This window comes from Ictidomys tridecemlineatus, chromosome 5, assembly GCF_052094955.1.
Source record: "Ictidomys tridecemlineatus isolate mIctTri1 chromosome 5, mIctTri1.hap1, whole genome shotgun sequence".
In the NCBI taxonomy this organism is placed as follows: Eukaryota; Metazoa; Chordata; class Mammalia; order Rodentia; family Sciuridae; genus Ictidomys; species Ictidomys tridecemlineatus.
In genome coordinates, this window is record NC_135481.1 from 123,050,381 (window position 1) to 123,071,416 (window position 21,036).

The 21,036-nt window shown below is 55.1% G+C and overlaps 1 protein-coding gene across 2 annotated transcripts in view; it reads left to right on the forward strand.

Annotated features, from left to right (window-relative positions):
- Positions 1-11,488: 11,488 nt before the first annotated feature.
- Positions 11,489-21,036, forward strand: part of Kif26a (kinesin family member 26A) — a 36,363-nt gene continuing 26,815 nt past the window's right edge. The window contains exons 1-2 of one of the 2 annotated variants that reach the window (XM_078051016.1): positions 11,489-11,656; positions 14,145-14,390. In XM_078051016.1, the coding sequence (XP_077907142.1) occupies positions 11,519-11,656; positions 14,145-14,390 (384 nt within the window). In that variant the 5' untranslated portion in view covers positions 11,489-11,518. Of the gene's footprint in view, positions 11,657-13,574; positions 13,794-14,144; positions 14,391-21,036 lie in introns of those variants that run through there. The other variant, XM_040274829.2, reaches the window with a different exon arrangement.

Below are 21,036 nucleotides of genomic sequence, written 5' to 3' on the forward strand. Positions count from 1 at the left end.
ATCTTGGGGGCACTTTTCTACTTGCTGTTGCAGGCTGGTGGCAGGCTTTCCAGGAGACACATGGTTCAAGCGTGCAACTCCCCTAAGGGTAATCCGGCCTGGGTGATTCTTCCCACAGGTCCCCTCCTTCCCACTCCTAGGGGTTTGTTGGAAGGTTTTTTGTTTTTTGGTTTTTTTTAACAATACCTTCATTTTTATTTATTTATGTGGTGCTGAGGATTGAACCCAGTGCCTCACATATGGGAGACAAATGCTCTGCCACTGAGCCCCAGCCCCACCACTGTTGGAAGTCTTTTTAACTGCAAATTCCATTGTCTTTACTAGAACAGGACTACTTAGTTTATCTGTTTCTCCTTCAGTGAACTTTAGGAGTTTGTTTCTTTTAAGAGATTTCCTAGGATGTCAAATTTGTTGGTATAGAGTTGTGTGTGACACTCCATTTCTCTCTTGTAACCTCTGTAGACTCTATAGCAATGTCCCACATCCCATTCTTGATATTGGTGACACATGTTTTGTCTTTTTCCTTGATCAGTTTGACTAAAAGTTTATCATCGTCACTGATCTTCTGAAAGAACCAACTTTGGGTTTTATTGATTTTCTCCGTTACTTTTCTGTTCCCTACTTCACTGATTTCCACTCTGATCTTTACTGTTTCTTGTCTTTGGGTTTTATTTACTCTTCTTTTTCTAGTTCCTTTTCTAAAACTTTATTTACTTGACATCTAAAAATCTTATGTATTTGTTCAGCTTGTTTTTAAATAGATTGTGGAATGGCTAAATCAAACTGCTAACAGATAGATCACTTCACATTTATAGATTTTTTTTCGTGGTGAGAGCAATTAAAATCTATCCTCAACATATTGTCATTAACCCTTGTTATTAACATTGTATGTTTCACAATATTGAACTTGAACTTATCCCTCCTAATTTTTTTTTAATCTTTTGGCTGACATCTCCCCAACTTCTTTTCCTAGTATGTTAAGATAGAAGCTGAAGTCTTCTATATACTACCTTTCTTCTTTTATAATGTAGGCATTTTAGTGCTATAAATTTATCTCTAAGAATTGATTTAACTTTATAATACAAATTTAGGCATACTTTTCTTTCACATTTAACCCATTCAAAATACTTGCTAATTATTTTAAATTTATTTATTTTAAATTTCTCTTTGACATTGGATTACCTAGCGGTGCATAATTTATTTGCAAAATATTTGGGAATATCTTTCTGATACTGATTTTTAAATTTAATTCTATTATGAGTAGAGACTATACTCTTTGAGTAATTTTAATTTATTTGATTTATTTTACGGCCCATAAAATGGTCTATCTTGGTAAGTGTTCTGTATATCTACTCTGCTGTCATTGGGTGTATTGCTCTCTATATAGATGATCTTCAACTTACAATGGCTTAACTTATGACTTTCTGAATCTATGATGAGAGCTAGGGTTGTGGCTCAGTGGTACAGTGCTCATCTCACATGTCTGGGGCACTGGGTTCAATCCTCAGCAGCACATAAAAATAAATAAAATAAAGGTATTGTGTCCATCTACAACTGAAAGAAATTATGATGGGTTGATCAGGGTATTTAAATGTATTTTCAACTTATTCTACTTTTGAATTACAGTGGGTTTATCAGGAGGTAACCCCCCTCATAATTTGAAAGACATCTGTGTGTCAGGCTGGGTTGGTTGATAGTGTTGTCCAAGCCAACAATATCCTTGTGATTTTCTGTCTGGTTATTAGAAGAAGACTCCAACTGCAATTGTGGATCTGCCTATTTCTCCTTTCAGTTCTATCCACTTTTGCTTTATGTATTTTGAAGCTTTATTATTTGGTGAATAAACATTTAGAATTGCTTTGTCCTCTTCTTGAAATAAGCTTTTTCTCCTTGATCAGATTCTTTACTCTGAAACTTAACTTTTTGTTTCTAATATAGCCACTCCATCTTGCTTTTGAATAGTCAGTGTGGCATTTCTTTTCTATTTTTTTTCTGTTAACATATTCCTCTCTTCACATGATTCAAGTTATAATCCTTCAATCTTGTGATATAAGGTTTTAGATGCATTTTCTTTTAGGTAGCACATAATTGGATCTCATTCTTTTATGCAGTCACAGTCTCTGCCTTTTAAGTAGGATGTTTAGGTCATTTACATTTACTGTGATTACTGATACATTTGGATTTTAATCTATCATCTTATTCTTCTTTTTAAATAATGTTGATACTAGTCTCAAGATTTTTATTTAGTTGTAGATGAACACACAGTATCTTTGTTTTTATGTGGTGCTGAGGATTAAACCCAGTGCCTCACACATGTGAGGCAAATGCTTTACCACTGAGCTACAGTCACAGCTCCTATAATCTTCTTTGTTTTCTTTTTTTCTTCATCTGTTATTTGTTCTTTCTGTTTCCTTTTTTTGTCTTCTTTTGGATTGATTTATTTTGTGATCACATTTTATTTTCTTTATTGCTTTGTTAGCTACATTTCTTTGCTGGGTTCTCTCATTGGATATACAGTCGTATCTTGTTTAACAACAGGGACATATTCTGAGAAATGTCCCCTAGGTAATTTCACTGTGCAAATACTATAAAATATCCTTAAACCAAATAATTCAGTTATGATGCTACTGGGTGATGTAATATTATGGGACCACCTTTGTGCATTCAATCTGTCATCAATGGAATTTCATTATGTGACATATGTGTCTATAATGTACATCGTTAACTTACCATATTCTATTGTCAAGTAACATGCCATTTATGTATAATATATAAATTTATGTATAGTTATATGAAAGCCTTACATGTGGGTGCAGAGGTGCACACTTGTAGTACTGACTACTCAGGAGGTTTAGGCAGAAGGATCAAAAGTTTGAGACCAGCCTATTTGTCAAAATAAAATAAAAAGGACTAGGAATGTAGCTCAGTTGTAGAGCACTCACCTAGCATGCATGAGGCCCTGGGTTCGATTTCTAGTATATGTAGAGACAAACAAACAAAAACAATAATGAAGTAAAAAAAAAAAAACCTTACAAATATATAATAGTATATATTTCCACCCCCAGGTTTTGTGCTATTGTTATTTTTATTTCATTTCTACATGTTATAAATGGCACAATATGGTGTTATTTTTGACTTAGTCAATTATCCCCCATCCCCAGCCTACTGGGGATTGAACCCATGGTCCTGCACATGGTAGGCAAGTGCTCTATCACTGAGCCTTTTTTATTTTTTATTTTGAGACAGAGTCTCTGTATTAGTCTTTTTTGTTGTTGTTGTTGTTGTTGTTGTTGCTATGACAAAATACCTGACCAGAACAATTTTTCAGGAGGAAAAGTTTATTTTGGGCTCAGAGCTTCAGAGGTTCAGTTGGTTGGCTGTATTGGCCTGGGCCTGAAGTGAGCCAGAATATCATGGTACAAGGGAATGGTGGAGTTCATGGTGACTGGGGTGAGGAGAGAGAGGGTGGGGGAGGTAGAGGGAGGGAGGGAGGGGGGAGGGAGGGGGAGGGTGGGAGAGGGAGAGAGAGAGAGTAGGAGAGAGAGGGAGGAGCCAATCACTTCACCTCCTGCATTAACATAGGAGCTTTCAGGGACACCTCACATCCAAACCCTAAGTTGTAGCCTCAAAAATGTGATCCTTCTGCTCCAGCCTCCACGTGGCTGGGATCACAGGTGTGCCGTTGGCCTGGCATCAGTTCTCTTTTTAAGAGATGTGAAAATCTGAAAGACAGTTTCTGCTGGCTGGCTTATCTGCCACTTTGGGTGCTCTTACCTCCTTGGTGGGGATCAGACTCCCCCTGGTGTCACCTGCTTAGAGAACTTCTGCAACACGTCTTGTGCTACAGGTTTGCCGGAGAGGAATTCACTTGGCTGTTTAACCTGTGGTCTGGGGACACATTGTCACTGGCCATAGGTTTCCAGGTTGCAGAGCACCTTCTTTCACTGCCCTGCAGTTGTCCCCTTGTCTGTGGCTTGCGTCATTTCTGATGAGACCCCCACGGTCATCCTTGTCTTCATTCCTCTGTCCATTCATGCCTCCCTTCCCGCCTGCCCACGGCGGGTGCTTTCTTCTCATTATCACTGAAACTTTCTTCTGTGTATTAGTGGTCTTCTTCACGGCTCTTGTGACTAGGGTTCACTAAGTTCTCAAATCTGTGGGTGTACTATTTTTATTAAATTTACAAAGTTCTCAGTCATCACCCTCTTTAAACACGGCCCAATATGGCGTTATGTTTGACTTAGTCAATTATCCCGCCCCACCCCCACCCCCACCCCCACCCCGGTCCATTATTGGGGGTTGAACCCATGGTCCAATTTATAAATCCCTAGTCCCCTTCTGGGATTCTAATCGCATGTGTATTAGGTCAATTAAAGCTGTCTCAAAGATCATTGGCAGTCTTGGTGTCTCCTTGTCTCATGCTGGATAATTTCTAGTTCTATATCAATAATGGCTTTTTGTGAAGGGTCTAATTTGCTATCAGTTCCACTGTCATTTCCATGCTGGGCATGACATTTGTCATTGCTGGGAGTTTGATTGAATCTGTTTTATAGATTCTGTTTTACATATTCTATCTTTTTGGACATGTTGAAATTAGCTATAACACGGTTTTAGTGTTCTTGTCTGTTAATTCTTATCATGGGCTTCATTTCTGGGTCTGTTTCTATTGACTGATTTTTCTCCTCGTCATGTGTTTTTCTGTTTCTTTGCAAACCTGGTCGTTGTTTATTGGCTTCTAAACACTGTAGGGTGCTGGGTAATTTTTTTTCTTATAATATTTTTCTGGGACATGGTTAAGTTACTTGTAAATAGTTTGACCCTTGGGAAGGTTGTTTTTGCTTTTTTAGGTGGTGCTAGTTAAACCTTCATTATAGGACTAGTTTTCACACAAGAAAGTTTGCTCCGATGAGACAGACTTCCTGAGTGCTCTATACAGTGCCTGTGAATGATAAGGCTTATTTATTTATTTACTTATTTTTAATCATGGGCAGTGGGAACACAAACCTTCTCAGTATGGGTTTAAAATTTTTTAAAATGTTAACAAATTATGGGGAAATACACGTACACATGCCTATACATCTGCATACATACATATGATAAAATCCACCATTTTAGACACTCCAAGTGTACACCTAATGGCACCTGGGTAGCAGAGCTCAGTCCCTTCTGAGGGAGCTCCCTAGGTCTCCCTACCCCTCCCTCCTTCCAGCCTTCCTTCAGCTCAACCCCCTGACATGAATGCAAGCGTGGGCAAGGACTGTGGCTGAAGGCAGTGCCCTTGGCTGAGGCCGCCCTCAGTGGTGCCCTCGGCCCAGCCTGGGGTGTCTCTCTTCCCTCTTCTGCTCAGGCTTTTCCTGCAAGTTTCATGTATCACTTAGAGATCTACTATGGAAGCTGAGGGTTTTATACAAACAACTTTGACCATTTTCTATCCTGAGCTCTATCCTTCCTACAATTTGGTCACAATTTTGGATTAAGCCAACACAAGAGTTTACATTAGTTCATGAGCTACATAAATGTAATCCACAGTAGCACACATGATCACAGCTCCTTGCTGGGACTGCTTTTCTTTTAAAACATTTAAAATGAGTGCCCCTCTTAGAACTGTATATAGTTGGATATTGTGGATAACTCCAAGGCTGTTGGATAGAAATTTAATTTACTCTTCTACATGTTTTCAACTACAAAAATAATCGGTTTACTCTCTGCCTCCCCATCAAGGCCTCCCTGTAGACGTCTCTGAATGTTTGCTGAATGTGACACCCTTGAACCCCCTTCCCCACCAGCCAGAAACGCCCTCTATTTTTCTGGTTGGACCCTATGTCCTTGGTTCCATAGCCTCTTTTTCCTTGGCTTTGTTCTTTGTTTTTGGGGAGCTCATCTTCCAAGACCCTCAAGAAGGGGGAAATAATCAAAGGCCAAGTTTTTCTCTTTGTCCACTTTTATGCTCAGTGGATAGTTTGGCTGGGTACAGAATTCTGTCATTTCCCCTCAGCTTTGGACACGACACCATCTGCCTGCTTCCATTGTTACTATGGAGAAGTCGGATGCCAGTCATTCTCTGGTCCTTTAGGTGGGGACTCCTCCCTCCCTCCCCTTTTAGTATCTTCCATTTGTCCTGGTGTCGTTTTGAATTTTCGCAAAGATGTTGACTTTTTTTTTTCTTTTATTATCATAGGCATTGAAGACTCCTAGCCCAAGGTTCTTGGAATTGTCATTTTAAATTTTCGTATTATTTCCTCACTCATGTTTTTCCTGCCCTCTTTCTCTGCAGCTCCCATTAACCAGAAATTCTACTTCCTATTCTGTGTTGTCATTTTTTCCCCTTCCTTCTTCTTTTCCAAGTCTTTTTGCTTTGCTTTCTGGGGAATTTCTTTGTCTTTGTCTTTGAGTCCTCTTCAATTGTGTTTCTATTGTCATACTTTATCTTCCAAGTTGCTTTTTAGTTGCTTTCTGAATTGCATCTGCCCGTGAGTTCATGGAACGCAGTATCTTCTTTTTCTGAGGACACTCCTTGACCTCACCCAGGACCAGTTGCCATGGAGATGGTGGTTCCTGGGGGAGCACCGTGGTCAGCAGTGCTGTCTGAATCCATCTTCCTCCATCAGCACTTCAGAGCAAGCCGTCAGCACGCTCTGCGTGGCACCCCACAGCTGCACACTCTTGCATGTGGCCCTCTTGCTTGCTCACCCCCCCCCACTCAGAGCCTGCATTCACAAGACTGCCTTCATGCCCAGTACTGGTCCCTTGGGGTCCAGAGCTCAACTGGACTCCCTCCACCCTAGAGAACTCCCTGAGAGGTGTGAGAGGGTGTCTTGTGTGAGGTCTATCCAGGGCCATCTGGGAGCGAGCAGGGCCATTTCTGGCACAGCGTGCGGGTGCTCAGGGCTCCACAGGTGATGCCTCTGTGTTGTGGGTTTCCAAAGTGCACCCAGGGAAGCTGCTGGGGACGGGTAGGACTCCTGCCCCAATGTGTTTCTCTCCTCTGGACACTGCCAGTTTCAAGATGGAGGTTGAGTCCAGTCTTGGAGGGGCAGAGAGAGAGGGAGCAGGAATAGGAAGTCAGGGGTAGGGGGAGTAAGGCCTGTTAGTGGGGTGAAGGGTGAGGGGACACAGCAGCAGCAGGTCTGGCAGGGCCTAGGATGCACGCCTTGCTGCTCTCCCTTGCTGCTGTGTTGAGACCAGTGGGAGGGGGCACTGGGTTAAGGCCTCTCAGGAGTCCAGGTCAAGCCTTTGCCCCTCTCAGTTTTCCTATCTGTGTAGGAGGGAAACTGGACCAAGTGATTGCTTAGTTTTCCTCTGGGCGCAGGGACTGTGGCCACGGTGCGCCACCTGCTGGTCTCAAATTCAGTGTCCGGATTCTGGATGTAGCTGAGCAGGACTGAGAGCAGGACGGCTGGCAGGGTTGGGGCGTTGAAGGTGTACAGAGAGGCTTTTGCATGTGGGGGTGCCGATCCTATAGGGGAATCCAGGTGGGGCACCCTGGAAAGGGTCTGAATTTCTACCAGGGCAGGGAGCCCTGGCAGATGGGCTGGAGGCCCTGGTCAGGTGAGAGGGCCACTTGGTGCCATGCACATCTCCTTCTTGGAGCTGGGAAGCGAGATCAGGAAGGCTTCTACTGGCCAGGGAAGTGTTCTCGGGCTGGGCCTCTGGCAGTCACATGGGCTCAACTCTTTCTTGGGGCTGGGCTGCATGGTCCTGGGAAGTCATACTGAGGAGGGTCTAACATTGAGGCTGTGCTCTGGGTGTGGTGGGAAGGACAGGGGCCCCTCTGCTGTAGGGCTCATGTAGGAATGAGCAGAGCTTCCCAGGGCCTTGGGCATTCTTTTATTTCCCCAGTGGTTTGAGTGGGTTTCTGCTCTGTCCCAGCTCAGAATGCTGCCCCCTGGGAGCTGACTTTACCGTGGGCTGTGGACACCACTCTAGATGGATGAGAATTTAAGCAAGCCAACACTGAGTGCTCAGGAGGAAAGGGAAGCATGGGGGGGGGTGGCCAACTGGAGCTTTAGGAGGCAGGCGGGGAAGGCTGTGCTGTGCAGGTGGCGTTTCAGAAAACACTTGGGGCGAAACTCGGGGGGCAGGTCCCACCCCTCAAATGAGGCAACAACAGAGCAAGGGCTGCTGCTGGGGGGCAGTGAGGAGGCCCCTGGATATGGAGTCCAGCTTGGGGCAGAGTGGGGGAGGGCGGCCAGGCCCTGCAGAGCACCCTGCCTCAGTGGGCAAGATGGGAAGCAGAGGTCCTGCCTTCTCAAAGCTCTTCCTTGCTGCTGTGGTGAGACCAGTGGGAGGGGGCACTGAGTATGGCTATTGCAGGGAGCCTGTGGGTGGCCGAGGCCCTGAAGACTGAGAGAGGCCTCCGGTGGATGCTGGGCTGTGGGAAGTGAGGAGGCGTCAGGCATGACTTGGGGGTGGTTGAACTGAGGGTGAGGCGGCCTCCTCCCTCTCCCTTCTCACTCAGCAGTTTGACAGGGGAGCACTGCAGCCTGTGGAGCACCAGGCCCTCCCTGGAATTGGCCAAGGTGCTGAAGTCACCGTGCCAGCAGTGCCAGTGCTCAGCCGGGGAGGGGGAGTGTGAGGGAGGGACCAGTGAGGGTCCCCATGCTACAGGCAGCGGCCAGATCTGGACTCTCTCTGCGAAGACCTTTGGCTCAGTGTCCTCCCCAGGATCCTGGCCAGGCACCTGCAGCCCTCTGTGAGCTGACCACCCGTGGCTCCTGTGTCTGTCCCTGGAGCAGGAACTGCAGGTCAAGGTCCATCCCCATCCTCTGCTCCCCTGAGGCCAGCCCCTGGAGTAGAGAGCCGCAGCACTGAGGGCTGAGGAGCCGGACTCCATCAGACTCAGGGATGAATTCTGGCTGGTGACATCTTCCCTCAGCCTGAGTCCTACCTGTGCACCTCTTCTAGCACCATGGTGAGGTGTGAAGGAGTGAGAACCGCCCCGTGGGTGACATGAAGCCCAGATGGCAGTCAGCACCAGTGACTGCGAACCCCAATGGGCTACCCTCCCAGCACTCAGACGCCCCTGAAGAGATGGGGCTGGCGACCTCCATTATCACTGGAACCCATGACTGCCCTTGGTGCTGAGGAGGAGGAGGAGGGGTGCTGCCCAAGGTCAGCTGGCCTTGTGGACAGGGCTGGATGCTCTCCTGGGACACCCTCCCGCCTCCCACCCAACAGCATCTGGGCCTCCCCTCCCTCCTGGGGCTGGTGAGCCACCAGGCTTGGGGGAGCACTGGGAGGGGCTGAGGTCCCTGGGGATGAGCAAGGGCTCTTCCCATCCCCACTCTGGGAGGCGTGAGGGTCTGTTGGACACCCAGTGTGTCGGGCCCACTTGAATCTCTAGCAAACCTTCCGAACCTCCTTATCAAACGCCGTGACAGCGATCCGCACAGCCCCGGGAGCAGAAGCACATGGTCGTGGGTATGCAGTGGAAGCAAAGGCCCCTTGCCCTCTCCCCAGGGCAATGGCTTCACTTCTCATGCTCTTACCTGGAAATATAACACGGCCACACTGCACTGTGTCGGCCCCTGTACCGCATCTGGGCCATCATTCCAAGACCCCAGTTCCCACTGCCACCCACCCACTATCACCAAGGATAAAGTTTGAGAGTCGGCTGTTTCTCATGCCACTGCCAGGAGTTGGACCTCTTATGAATACCCTGGGACCAAGTTTTCCTGGCCTCCAGTGGCAGGCTCTGAGGACTGTGCTCTTTCCTAAAGACTGGACAGAAGAAGGCAGAGATGACCATGGGCCCTGGGCTCAGATGGACTTCCTGTGTTGAGGTGCCTCCCTGGGGAGGAGGGCTCCTCAATGGCACCAGCATGTTGGGGGCAGGGTTCCATATGCCCAGTGCAGGAACCTGACCACTCCAACCTCCCTGAAATATTACCACACAGGGTCTGACTGGAGGCTGAGCTCCAGCAATTAATCCCGGGGAGGCTCTGCTCAATTGCAGGAGGTTTTTTTCTCTTTTGCTCCCTTGGCCTAGATTTCCCTGGGGACAGCTCTGATCTGCCGCTGCGGGCCTGGTAAATTAAATGTTAAAAAAATCCCACAATGACTTTAATCAATCCAGAGATGGCAGATGACCCCCTCCCAGAAGGCTCAGTACACTGGAGGGATACCCGCGGCTCCGCTAGCAGACAGAGTGGAAGACTAGGAGGGCAGGAAGCTTCCTCCCAGGCCCCTGCGGGGGAGGAGGGGAGCCCCAGGAAAATCCAGACCAGGGGAGATGACAGGAGGGTCTGGGCAGGGCCTCTGGTGCCTTTGAAATCTTGCCAGCGATCTCTTTCCCAGGCAAGCGGTGTCAGTGCCATGGCCTCTCTCCTGAATCGAAGCCTGGATGGGGGCTAGGCTAGTGTAAATTGCAAATAAAGTGTTCCTGAGCAGCCTGTTGGGAGACACCGGAATCGTTGGGCTCCGGTCCTTCAGTTGCCACTGGGGGGAATCGGGGAAGGACCCCGAGAGCCTGAAGGTCTTTGGCTTTGGTGGAGCAGGTGGCAGGGGATTCCCGTCTTTCCCAGGGTGGGCCGGCTTCTGAGCGGGTCCTTCCCTTGCCCGCTTCCCTTTCAGGTCCACTCCAATGCTCATCTCCCCCGGGCCATTTCCCGACACCCTCTAGTTCCCAAACACTTTCCCCAACGGGCCTGGGAAATTTAGATGACCCTCTCTCGCTGCTTTGCCATCTTCTCCCTGGTGTCCTGCCACCGCACACCAGGCCGGGCGTGCCGCACCATAGGATTGTGGGATCCCGGCTTGAGTCTGGGTCTGGGCAGAGCCTGCACCTGCCCGGAGTTCCTGGCTCTGAAAGTAAATTTGGTTGCGCCCTGCGGTCAGCCAGAATCTCCCACTCCGAGAGAAGTCCCAGGAGTGCCGGAGGCATCGGATCCGGGCCAGAGAAGGCCGCTGGAAAAGGCAGAATTGGGGACCCAGAGTGGAGGAGGCGCGGGGCCGGCGCGCCCTGCCACTGGCGCTTCGGGGCCCACCTGCCAAGGTTGGGCGCGGGATGGGGCTGAGAGCCGCTCAGGCAGGGGTGTCCTGGAGCTTGCAGGGTGACGAGCACACGGTCATTTGGCTCCATTAAACGTCTTCAGGGACCAGGACCCCAAGGCGCGAAGTCTCCCAGACAGATTGGAGGGGAGATGGCTGGGATTATGCCCCCTACCGGCGGAGGTTTCGCGGAGCCACGCTCAGTAGCGCTGCCCCTGTGGAGCTCCGCGACCCCCCATCCTCCGCTCCGCAGCGGGCGGGGCCCCTCCCCCCTCCGGTCCGCGAGTCCGGCTCGCCGCCTGGGCGGAGGGGGCGCTGTAGGCGCGGGCGGGCGGGGCCGGAGCGCGGGGGCGCGCGGCGCGGAGCGAGCGCAGGGCCCGGGGCGCGGGCCGCCGAGGACTGGGGGCCTGGTGGGCGGCCTGCGCCGTGCGGGGCGCGGCGGCGGCGGGCGCGCGGCCAGTGAGCGCGCGGGCGGGGCGGCGGCGACGGCGGGAGGCGCTCGGGGCCGCTCCCCGCGCTCCGTTCCTCCATGGCGCTGCCCGGGCCGCCCGAGCCGCCCCGCGGCGCGCCCCGCAAAGCTCCCAGCCTGCTGGAGATGGGGGCGCTCTGTCTGGACTCGGAGATCATCCTGGGCTTCACCAGCCACCTCCTGCGGCGGCGAGGCAAGGTGAGGGCCGGCGAGGCTGGGTTAGCGGCGGAGGCGCTGTCCCGCGACTTTGCGGCGCGGCTCCAGCGCTCAGGGTGCGGCGCGTGGAAGAGGCGGCAGGTCCCGGCGCACTTTCCTCGGGTGGTGCCGCTCGCTTCTCTCTCCTGACGGGACCCAGCCCGAGGCTATCAGTCAGGGCGGGGAGCGCAGAGCAGGGACCCTGGTCTCACCTTGCGCCTTCTGGGGTGGGGGAGGCAACGGTTCCAAGGGTCCCTGGTTGATTCTGAGTCCATAAGGTGACTCCTGGCTCTTGCGTCCACCTCAGGGTTCTTCAGGACTGTCTGGGCTCCCTCGCAGAACCCAGTGTAAGGTGAGCGCGTGTGCTTCCCGAAGAGCCTTGGGATGCGGTGAAGTTTCGGGTGTGGCTGGCAGTAGGCGCTGCACCGAGGGCTCCTGGCGTTGTTTCTGCGGGGTCCGTGAGAGGAGTGCTTGTGTGTGCTTGTGGATCTGGAGGACGTGCGAGCCACGCTTCCTGGGCCCGGGTGTGTGTCCCAGGGCAATAGAGGGGCGGTGCTGTCTGCAGGCCCTCGGGGTGGGGTAGGGAATGGTGTCCGGGGTACCCAGATCCCGGGGTGGGATGACGTCTTCTTTAGTGAGGCTGTGATTAGCCGGGGGAGGAGTTTCCAGTCCCCCAGGTGTGTGGAAAGGGGCCGGCGCTGTGGGGTTACAAAGGCAGATCCGGGAGCCCCTGCCCACTTTATTCCTCACTTCCCGCCGCATTAGCAAACCCCTCAGTCCACTGACGACCTGGAAAACCATGAGGATCACCTACCCCACTTTGTTGGGGAGTGTGTAGGAGTGGAGTAAAGGGGGATGTTTAAGTAAAGGGGGATGGGCTAAGCAGAAAGGAAAGGTCGATTTGAAGGCTCAGTCCTGCGACTGTGGGCATGAGAGGCGGCAGGCCGGGGTCTCGGCTGGATCACGCTAGCTCTGCAGTCCTGGCCTCGGAGGTGCGCCTCCCGCCCGGATCATCTGTGTGGCGTGGTGTTTCCGCGCCTTTGAAGCCGCGTGCGCACGGAGACCGGCAGGGGGCGCTTGCGTCACGGGGAGCCCAGCCACCGCGGCCGCCTAGCCAGACCTGAGGTTTTAGACTAACCCAGAGAAGGGAGCAGAATCGCCTGCGACCTCGGGTGGCGGCGACACTTGGTGTTGGGCTTGGGCGGGAGCAACTGGTCGCCAGGGAAGAGGGAGCGACCTCCCAGCCGGAGACAAACAGGCAATTAATTCCGGAGCTAAGTTCCCATCTGCCAGGCCTGCTGACAACAGGTCTCGCGCACACCCCCAGGGCCATCCGCTACGCTTCCTCTAGTTTCCCGGCGGCAGGGCTTGCACACCCACTTTCAGGCACATGCACAGCTGCAGACACGCGTGCCGCTTGCAGACACGCCAAGACACAGATACCCGCCCGGGCACTTCCTGAGCGCAGATCGCGGCGACACTCACCCAAGAGAGGCAGTTATACCAAAGGGTGGCCAGCCACACACAAAGTGCGCTGGGAAAGCGATTGGCAGCTTGGGGCACAGGGACCAATCCCTTCTTTGTCCCACTTGGCTGTGTGGCTTCGGGCAAGACCCTCCCCTCCGTGGCCTGTTTCCTGCCTGCAAAGAGTGAGAAGTGGATGGGTGCCTTGCAAAAGGCGCCGCAGACCCGGACGTCCCAGGAGCGTAGCTGGAGGCGCATGCGCGTGCGTAACTTGAGCCTCTCCGCGACCCCCAGCGCCCCTCCCCCGGCTGGTGCTCACCTTACAGGTTGGGTCCTTGGAGTGGGAGGGGCCGCGCGTGGAGGCAGGATCCCCCCTCCCGCACGCTCCGTGCAGCAATAGGTAGGGGGCGGCGCTCCGGCTCCCCGCCCCGTGCAGCCCGTCCGGCGCCCCGCCCCCGGCCCGCCCCGGCCCAGCCCGCCCGAGTGTACGACCGCCGCTGCCACCGCACGCTAGCCGCCACTTGCCCGCGCCGCCAACTTCGGAGCGGCGGGCAGGGCCATGGGGGCGCCCCCGGGCCGGATCACGTAGCTGTGGCGCCCCTAGAGCCAGCGCTACCCCTCCAGCGTCCCAGTCATGGGCGGCCGCGGCGCCCCAATGTGCGCAGCGCAGCCCGCGGTACGCGCGGCCGGGTCCGGAGCGGGCAACCAGCGGTGGGCGGCGGGGACAGGCGGGCACCCAGCACGGAATACGGGACGCCTAGAAGGCTGGATGGGTGGCGGCGCCCTCTGGGGGTCGGGCCTGGAGCGGGGCGCGGCGGGACGCCGGCCTTCTGCTGGGGCTGCCACACTCGGGACCTCCGCGGTGCGGGGAGAGGGTGGGCTCCACGTTCGGTCCAGCGCTCTAACTTTGGCGAGAGGGTCGCTCTACGGCGGGGCGGGCCAGGAACTGAGTCGCCGGTGAGGGCTTCTGTGGTGGCTCCGCCCAGCAGCCCAGCTAACTGTGTCCTTTCTCCCTCATCTACTATAGGTGGCCGAGAGTGGCCCGGCCCGGGAGCCTCTGCCGCTGCTGGAAGTGCCCCCACGCAAGAGGCTGCCCTTGGGGCCGGACCAGGACCCATGTGGCAGCCGCCCGGCGCCCGAGGGCGCCGGGGCTGGCGCAGAGCAAAGCCACTCGACCAGCGCGGGTGGCTGGTGTCGACACTGCCACACGAAGCTCGTGGAGCTCAAACGACAGGCATGGAAGCTGGTCAGTGGACCTGGGACACCCATCCGGGTAAGCGATCCCTCCCCAAGCTGTTCCCTCCGTGGAGCTTGGGAGACCTTGCGGCTTGGAGGGAGGCAGGGTTCCACACCAGGTTTGTTTTCATTTGCCCCTCCTGGGCCTCAGTTTCCCTGTCTGTAACACCATGTATGAGCTGGGGCTGCTCATTCTAAGGGGGTGCTGTGTGGGCCAGAGAGAGTTGGGCGTGGGTTTCTTTCCTAGCCATAGATGTCCCACAGCTGGAACCTCTCTGTTTGGGAGGGGGAGGAGAGAGAGCCTGCTGGCAGGGACTCCACCCAGGGCAGGACAGCTCCTGCCCTGCCAGCAGCTAGAGGTTACTTGGTGCAGTGTGGCCCTGGGGGCACCTGGGCCCGCAGCCAGGTGAGTCAGGTGTTGGGAGGGCATGGAGGGTGAGATGGACAATCCCCCCTCCCCCCACAGCTTGGTTCTTGCCTGCCGCTCACCTGGTGTCATGGGTACAATCTGTGTGTTCCTCTCATCTGGGACTCTGCCTCTCAGGCCAGGGCAACCCATGTGGGAAGTGAGCTGCTGGTTCTGGCTTTCCCAGGCTGCACTGCTGCTTGTGGGAGAGGGTTCCACTGGGCTTTCCGGCCAGTGGGCTTGCCCCCCGCCTGGAAGGAGCTGGCTCCATTGTTCCAGGGAACAATGCGCCCTGGAAGTCTGCAGGCCAGGGAGGTGGGGGTCTCCAGAGGAAGCTGAGAGCCTGACCTTCAGTCTTTTCGAAGAAGTTTCTGGGAAGTCCACATAATCCTCATTGAATCTAAATATAGTTCTTCACAGAGACCTGTGTAGTCTGGGGGATGACAGCAGTGGAGAGAGACAGGACCCTGTGTCCTTCTGGGCCAGGGCAGGACGAGGCAGGAGCCAGGCTGGTTTCTGTCCGGGTGCCCTCTCTAGGCCTCGAGGGGTCAGCCAGGGGTGGGATGCTGCTGCTTCTTTCTGTGGCCCTGGGGAGGGGGACCTGTGGGCCTACCCTGGGTGTGGCTGGACACTGCAGTGTCCACTGCCCTGAGCAGGCTGCAGCCTTTGCCAGGCTCTGTGCCCCAGATGGTCTGGATCCAGCCAGCAGGCAGCAGGGACCTTTGAGGATCCCAGAGAGGGCCATTTGGGATAGGGTCCTGAGGGCTTCAGGAAACCGAGGCCAGAGAGGCTTTAGTAACTGACCTGGTCTCCCTCTCTTGCAGTGGGCTTTGCCTATTGCCACTGCCTAGGCCCAAACCATGGTCCTTGGCCAGTCGAGAACCTGGTCTGGCTGGCCACAGGTGGGCTGGGGGTGCTAGCCCAGGTCCAGTCTCTGATAGATCCCTCATCTAAGGGGAACCTCCCTCATCTGTTCCTGCAGACAACTAGTCAGCAAAGCCTCTGACCACTCATCTCCATGTTCCCTGAGCTTGGCCTTGACATGGCCAGTCCTTGTCAGTGCCTCTGGCTTGGCTTTTAGGAACCCTTGCTTTGGGTGTCCTTGCCTGATCTTGGTGGGGGGAGGGAGGGAGGTGGTGAAGGGACAGCCTGGTGGGTTGCCTTGAGCTCGGGCTTCCTAAGCCGGCCTCAGGGCCCTGGCAGGGCTTATCTCCGCTGGCTCCTCAAAGCCCTCATGCCAGCAGACGGCTCCCGTAGGCAGGCTTGTTGAGAGCTCTTGGCTTTGATTTCCCATCTGTAACATGGGGCTTCCTTTGTGCCTGTGATTTCACGGGTGTGGCGGGGCAGGGTAAGCCTTATACCCTAGCTACTGTCGAGACACAGGCTTGGGAATCATTCTGTGCCTGGGTCTTCGGGGGCCCACGGGTGTTGGCATAGTGGCTGGGGCCTTGCTGGCTGGCTGGCGGCCTGCGTTGAAGGCCTGCCTCCCTTTGCCATGGTGTGGCCTTTTCTCCCTGCACCTCCTTGGTTTCCTTGTCTGGGCCTGCAGGGACCTCATGTATAGGACTGTGCCCTCGGCCCATTTTGAGCCTCATACCCTCTCTGGGTACCAAGTGGAGGGCATGCTCTCTTTCAGCCCAGATCGGAACTGATCTGAGAAGGGCCTTGGGCCCTGGGTGTGGAGAGGCAGTCTCTAGGATGGCCCCCACTGTGCCACCTCTCCCAGGCCTCACGTCCCAGGTGACTGCTTTAGGATCCTGCTTGGCCTGGGGTCCACCTGTTGACTGGCCTCCTGTGGCCTCCATGGGCCTTTTCTGGCCCTTGGAACCTCATGCCTCCCTCCCTCCCCTGCCATAGATGCCCCCTCCTCCCAGGCCCCCAGCCTCCCTGGGCAGAAGGCCCTGCTGTCATGCTGCTCTGATGTTCTGTACCCCTTCCCAGGTATCCCTGCCTCTGAGACTCCCTGAGGGTCTTGCAGCACAGTGACCACCACTTGTAGGCTGAAGCCAGGCCATTCCTCTTCCTGCCACACCTGAGCTGTTACAGAGAAGTGGTCCCCAGGTTCCACCACACCCCTTTCTTTGCCTCCATGCCAGTCGAGGGTGCCACCCCCAAGTAGTAGTTCTGCCAGGGGAGGCGTGGGGTCCAGGTGCCTTGGAAATGTTTGTTGAATGACTGAGTGGCCAGCACAGTGGGGGGACAGCCAGCCACACCTCATGTGGTCACCTTGAGGCTAAATTCTGCCTCTGTGTTCCCCAAGGTGACAACTGCTATGGAGTGTGGCAATCCCTCTGCCCGAGGAAGGATCACACCCCGCTGCAAGGGGATGGGGTCCTCCCAGCTGCTGCCCAGATGTGTTATTTAGAGGTGACGACTTCTCCAAAGTCCCTATGACATTTGAAATGTCCATATCAGTGCTTACTGATCGCCCTGGTGGGGACATGATCCGTTCTCATGTAGCTCCCCAGGTCTCTGGCTCATCTCTGCAGGGTCTCCTACTCTGCCTCCCAAGGGCTCCAGTCCCCTGTGGGCACTGGAATTGCCCACCGGTGTGGTAGTCCCTGCCCCCGGCCTGGTACTGTGTGTTTGATGTCCAGGTTTTCTCCAAGCAGGACAGTGAGCAAGGCCACTGGGGGCTCCTGTCCCTGTGCAGCTCAGCATACTGTGCCCTGGCTTGGGTGGCCCCTGTACACAGGGAGCCAGTCCTCAGGGGTCAGGGATCTGGAGCCTTCTTGCTCTCCTGTGGCCAGGCCACTGTGGCCTGAGCAGGGTCTGTTTTGCCTCAGTGGGCCTTGATCTTAGACTCGGGTGAGGTGTGGAGGGGTCCAGCTCTCCATTCCTCTGTCACTTCACTCAGGACATCTTCAGCCCTCTGGATGGATGGGGAGTATCTGTTTCCACAACCCCCATCTCTAGTGACACTGTGATTTGGGAGTCCTGAGTCTGTGGGTTGTGGTCCTGTGGGGGGCTGGCTTTGACTCATTTGATTTGGAAGTTTGCCCCCCGGGGTCAGATCTGTGCCGCCTCCCCCAGCTATGGGCTGCTGCCCCTGGTTGTCTGGAGCATGGCCAGAGCTCCACCCGCTTTGGGGCCACCGCCGTGTTGCTGTGCTGGCGACCTGTGCCAGCCAGACGGTGTGTGCCTGGGGCTATGTAGGGCGGGGTCCTGGCGCCAGAAGTGGTTCCCAGCCCAGCCAGGTGTCAGCCCAGCCCCTGGCAGCCAGGGGAGGTGTGTGAGGGCCAGGCTTCCTGGGCTTGGCAGGCCAAGGACAGGGTGCATCAGCCTAAAGGGACCTGCTCCTGGGCTGGACTTGTAGGGACAGAGGCTCTGGGATGCTGAGGGGGACCGGTAGGGACTGGGAGGAGGTTGACCAGCCCCAGCCTCACTGTAGAGCCCCCATGAAGCCCTGGCAGCCCCTCCCCACCCTGGGCTGGCTTTCTGTCCCTGCTCCTAGGTTTTCTTTGGCTTAGTGTGGCTGGGACCAGAGCCGTCCCCGTGTCTGTCTGTCTTGTGCTGCTGGCCTGGAGTTCCAGGGATTGGGTGGCCTTTGGGGAAGGGCTTGAGCTTAAGGGGCCCTGGGGATACCACCTGGGAGCAGAGGTGGAACCTGGGCAGGGGGCTGTGGAGCACATGCCTTGGGGGAGGGAATTGCTCAAAGAGAGTCTGGCTGTGTCCAGACTGGGGCTGGGCAGTACTGGATGTGGTCCCCGGCCTCACTCTCTGCTGAGGGCTAGAGGGATGGAGGAGGCTGACTGGAGCTCACCCTCATACCCGGGCTGCTCAGTCATGGCTGGAGCTCACTCTTGTACCTGGGCTGCTCAGTCAAGCTGGAGGGGTTTGGGATGGTTTGGAGCAGGCCAGGGAAGGAGTCTGGGGCCTTCCCAAGCCGCCCTCCTGTGTGCCCGCAGGGTCTCATACTTGGAGTCAGAAGAGCTGGTGTGTGTCTTAAAGGCACAGAGAGCAGAGGCCTTCCAGGAGGCTCACAGCAAACCTCTTCAACTCTGGAAACCACATGAGGCTTTTCTGTGTCCCTTCTGGGAACGGATGACTCCTGTGTTTCAGCTGTGACTGTCTCCGTGTCCTGGTTTTGTTTTTGATTTACACTGTGTAATTCTTGGAAGCCACAGCACAGTCTTCGTGCAAGATGGAGCGGGCTGTGAGTAGCTAGTGTAGAAGTGCACTGAGTGCTCGCACCTGTCTGGCCCAGGGGAATGGGAGCCTGTGAGGGGTGGGGCCGGAGGCTGGGCTGTGCCCTGGGGGTTCCTGCTGGCAGCTGGGCTGGGAGGTTTGGCCACACCTGCCACTGAGCTCTGGTTTGAATTTCTACTGAGGCAAATGCTGTGCCCAAGGACTCCCCTGGGCAGGTGGAGCCTGGGGTGGGACCCAGAGGCCTCAGTTTGCCCATCTGTGAGCAGGGTGTTAAACATGGTGGAGCTGTTACTCGTGTTCCTCCAAGGGGCACTTTCCCCCTGGGTGTCGCTCTCATGCTTTTGCAGATGGACACCCTGAGCTGTGTCCACCTTTCCAGGGCAGCACCTGTCAGGAGCAGCTCCTTGGGGCTGGACCTGAGCTGGCTGCAGGGTGCCTCAGAGCTCCGTGGCAGGGCTCCCGGTCATGTCTGCTCTTCATCTCCAGGGAGCATTCCTGCTTCAACTGGGGATGACACCAGTCACTGGGCCCCTGGGGCTAACGGATTTACAGTCCTGCATGGCCCAGTGCCAGGCCTCGTGCCTGCTGTGTCCTGCCTTGGATGGATGTGCTTACACGGCCATGTGCATTATTAGCCTCTGACCCCGGTGATGGAGGCCAGCTTGAGCTGCTGCCTGTTTCCGGTGGAGCGTGCCAGGCGCTGGCCTGTGCCTGGACCTTGCTCTGGGGCTTGGGCTGCGGGGTGGACCCATTCCTATTGTCCATCCCTGTACTCTCCCCACCTTGCAGCCTCCGCCACAGCCACAGCCCAGCTCTGCCTTCCAGTCCCACAGCCAACCTGAGTAGAGCCTAGGGAGTCCCAAGCCATTCCAGGCTGGCCTGCTGGGCAGCCGCAGGCCCCTCCTACTGTTGTTCCTGGGGCTCCCCAGTCCCCACGCCTGCCCCCAGCTGGAGATCTGGGAGACTGGGAGATCTGGCTCTCAGCCGTTTCCTCCAGGCGAGAAATGGATCTGTGCTTGAGAGGGCTGCCCTGTCAGCTTGGCCCCAAGACAGGGGTCGATGAGGAGGAAGCAGGGGTTAGGGCTTGGCAGCGGGGGCCTTGGGCTTGGATTGCACTCTAGCTCTGCTGCCCAGGCTGTATGTCTGGAGGTGTCTTGGCCTCTCTGAGTCTCGGCCTGTAAAGGCGGCATATATTCATGGTGGCCAGAAAGCAAAGTGACCGCCTATGGAGGCAGGAGGCTGGGGCCCAGGGATTGTCGAGAGGTGGATGGGTGGCCAGGGGTACCTAGCAGTGGCGTGTGGGTGTTGGATCTCGGAGTGGTGCCCATCTTCTCTGTTGGGTGTGATGAGAATAGGGGCTGGTGGCTGGGCTGGGTCCTGTGGATATGCTCCCCTGTGGACCAGGAGGCCCCATCTGGCAGGTGAGATGGGCAGGTGGGGAAGGCCAGCCAACGCTTCCACCAGCCCCCAGACCACTGGTGCTGTGTGGGGCAGGGTGGCAGGGTGCCAGAACCCCTGCACTTATCACACTGTCCTCACGGAGCAGGGAGGAAAAGGCACCAGGCGTGACCCGCTGAGGCCACAAGCTGCCCCGCATGCGGTGGAGCCTGTCGCCTGGCTTCTCCTCCTCGGCTTGTGCCTGGAGCAAAGAGCAGTGGGCCCTGGGGGAGCGGTGTGGGGAGGTGCAGCTAGTGGGAGGTTAGAACGAGACCCGAGACCCGTGGAGAGATGAAGCGAGTCTCCAGGGGGTGGGAGCAGTAAGAGCTCTGGGGACTTTTAAGGGCAGTGGGTTGGGGGATGGGGCAGCCAGGTGGGTGGCAGTTTTGCAGTGTGGCTTGCAGTTGCAGGGGCCTAGGGGTCCCAGGAAGCCTTTTGTGAAGGAGTTGCAGCTGAAGGCCTTGCCTGTTGACCCAGCCTTGGGTTTTCTGGGGAGTCATATTGGAGGGGACTGGTGGTCAGAACAGATCTGTGGTCACCCACATATTGTGGTCTCCTGGTGTCTTTCCAGGGGTCCTGGGACCTGCTGGGAGGGAAGGGCTGATTCAGATTCTGCACATGCCCCTTTCCTGCTGCCTCCTGGGGCTTGGAGCTGAGCCAGGGGCACCTCCAACCCTGGCTTTGGGGTTGG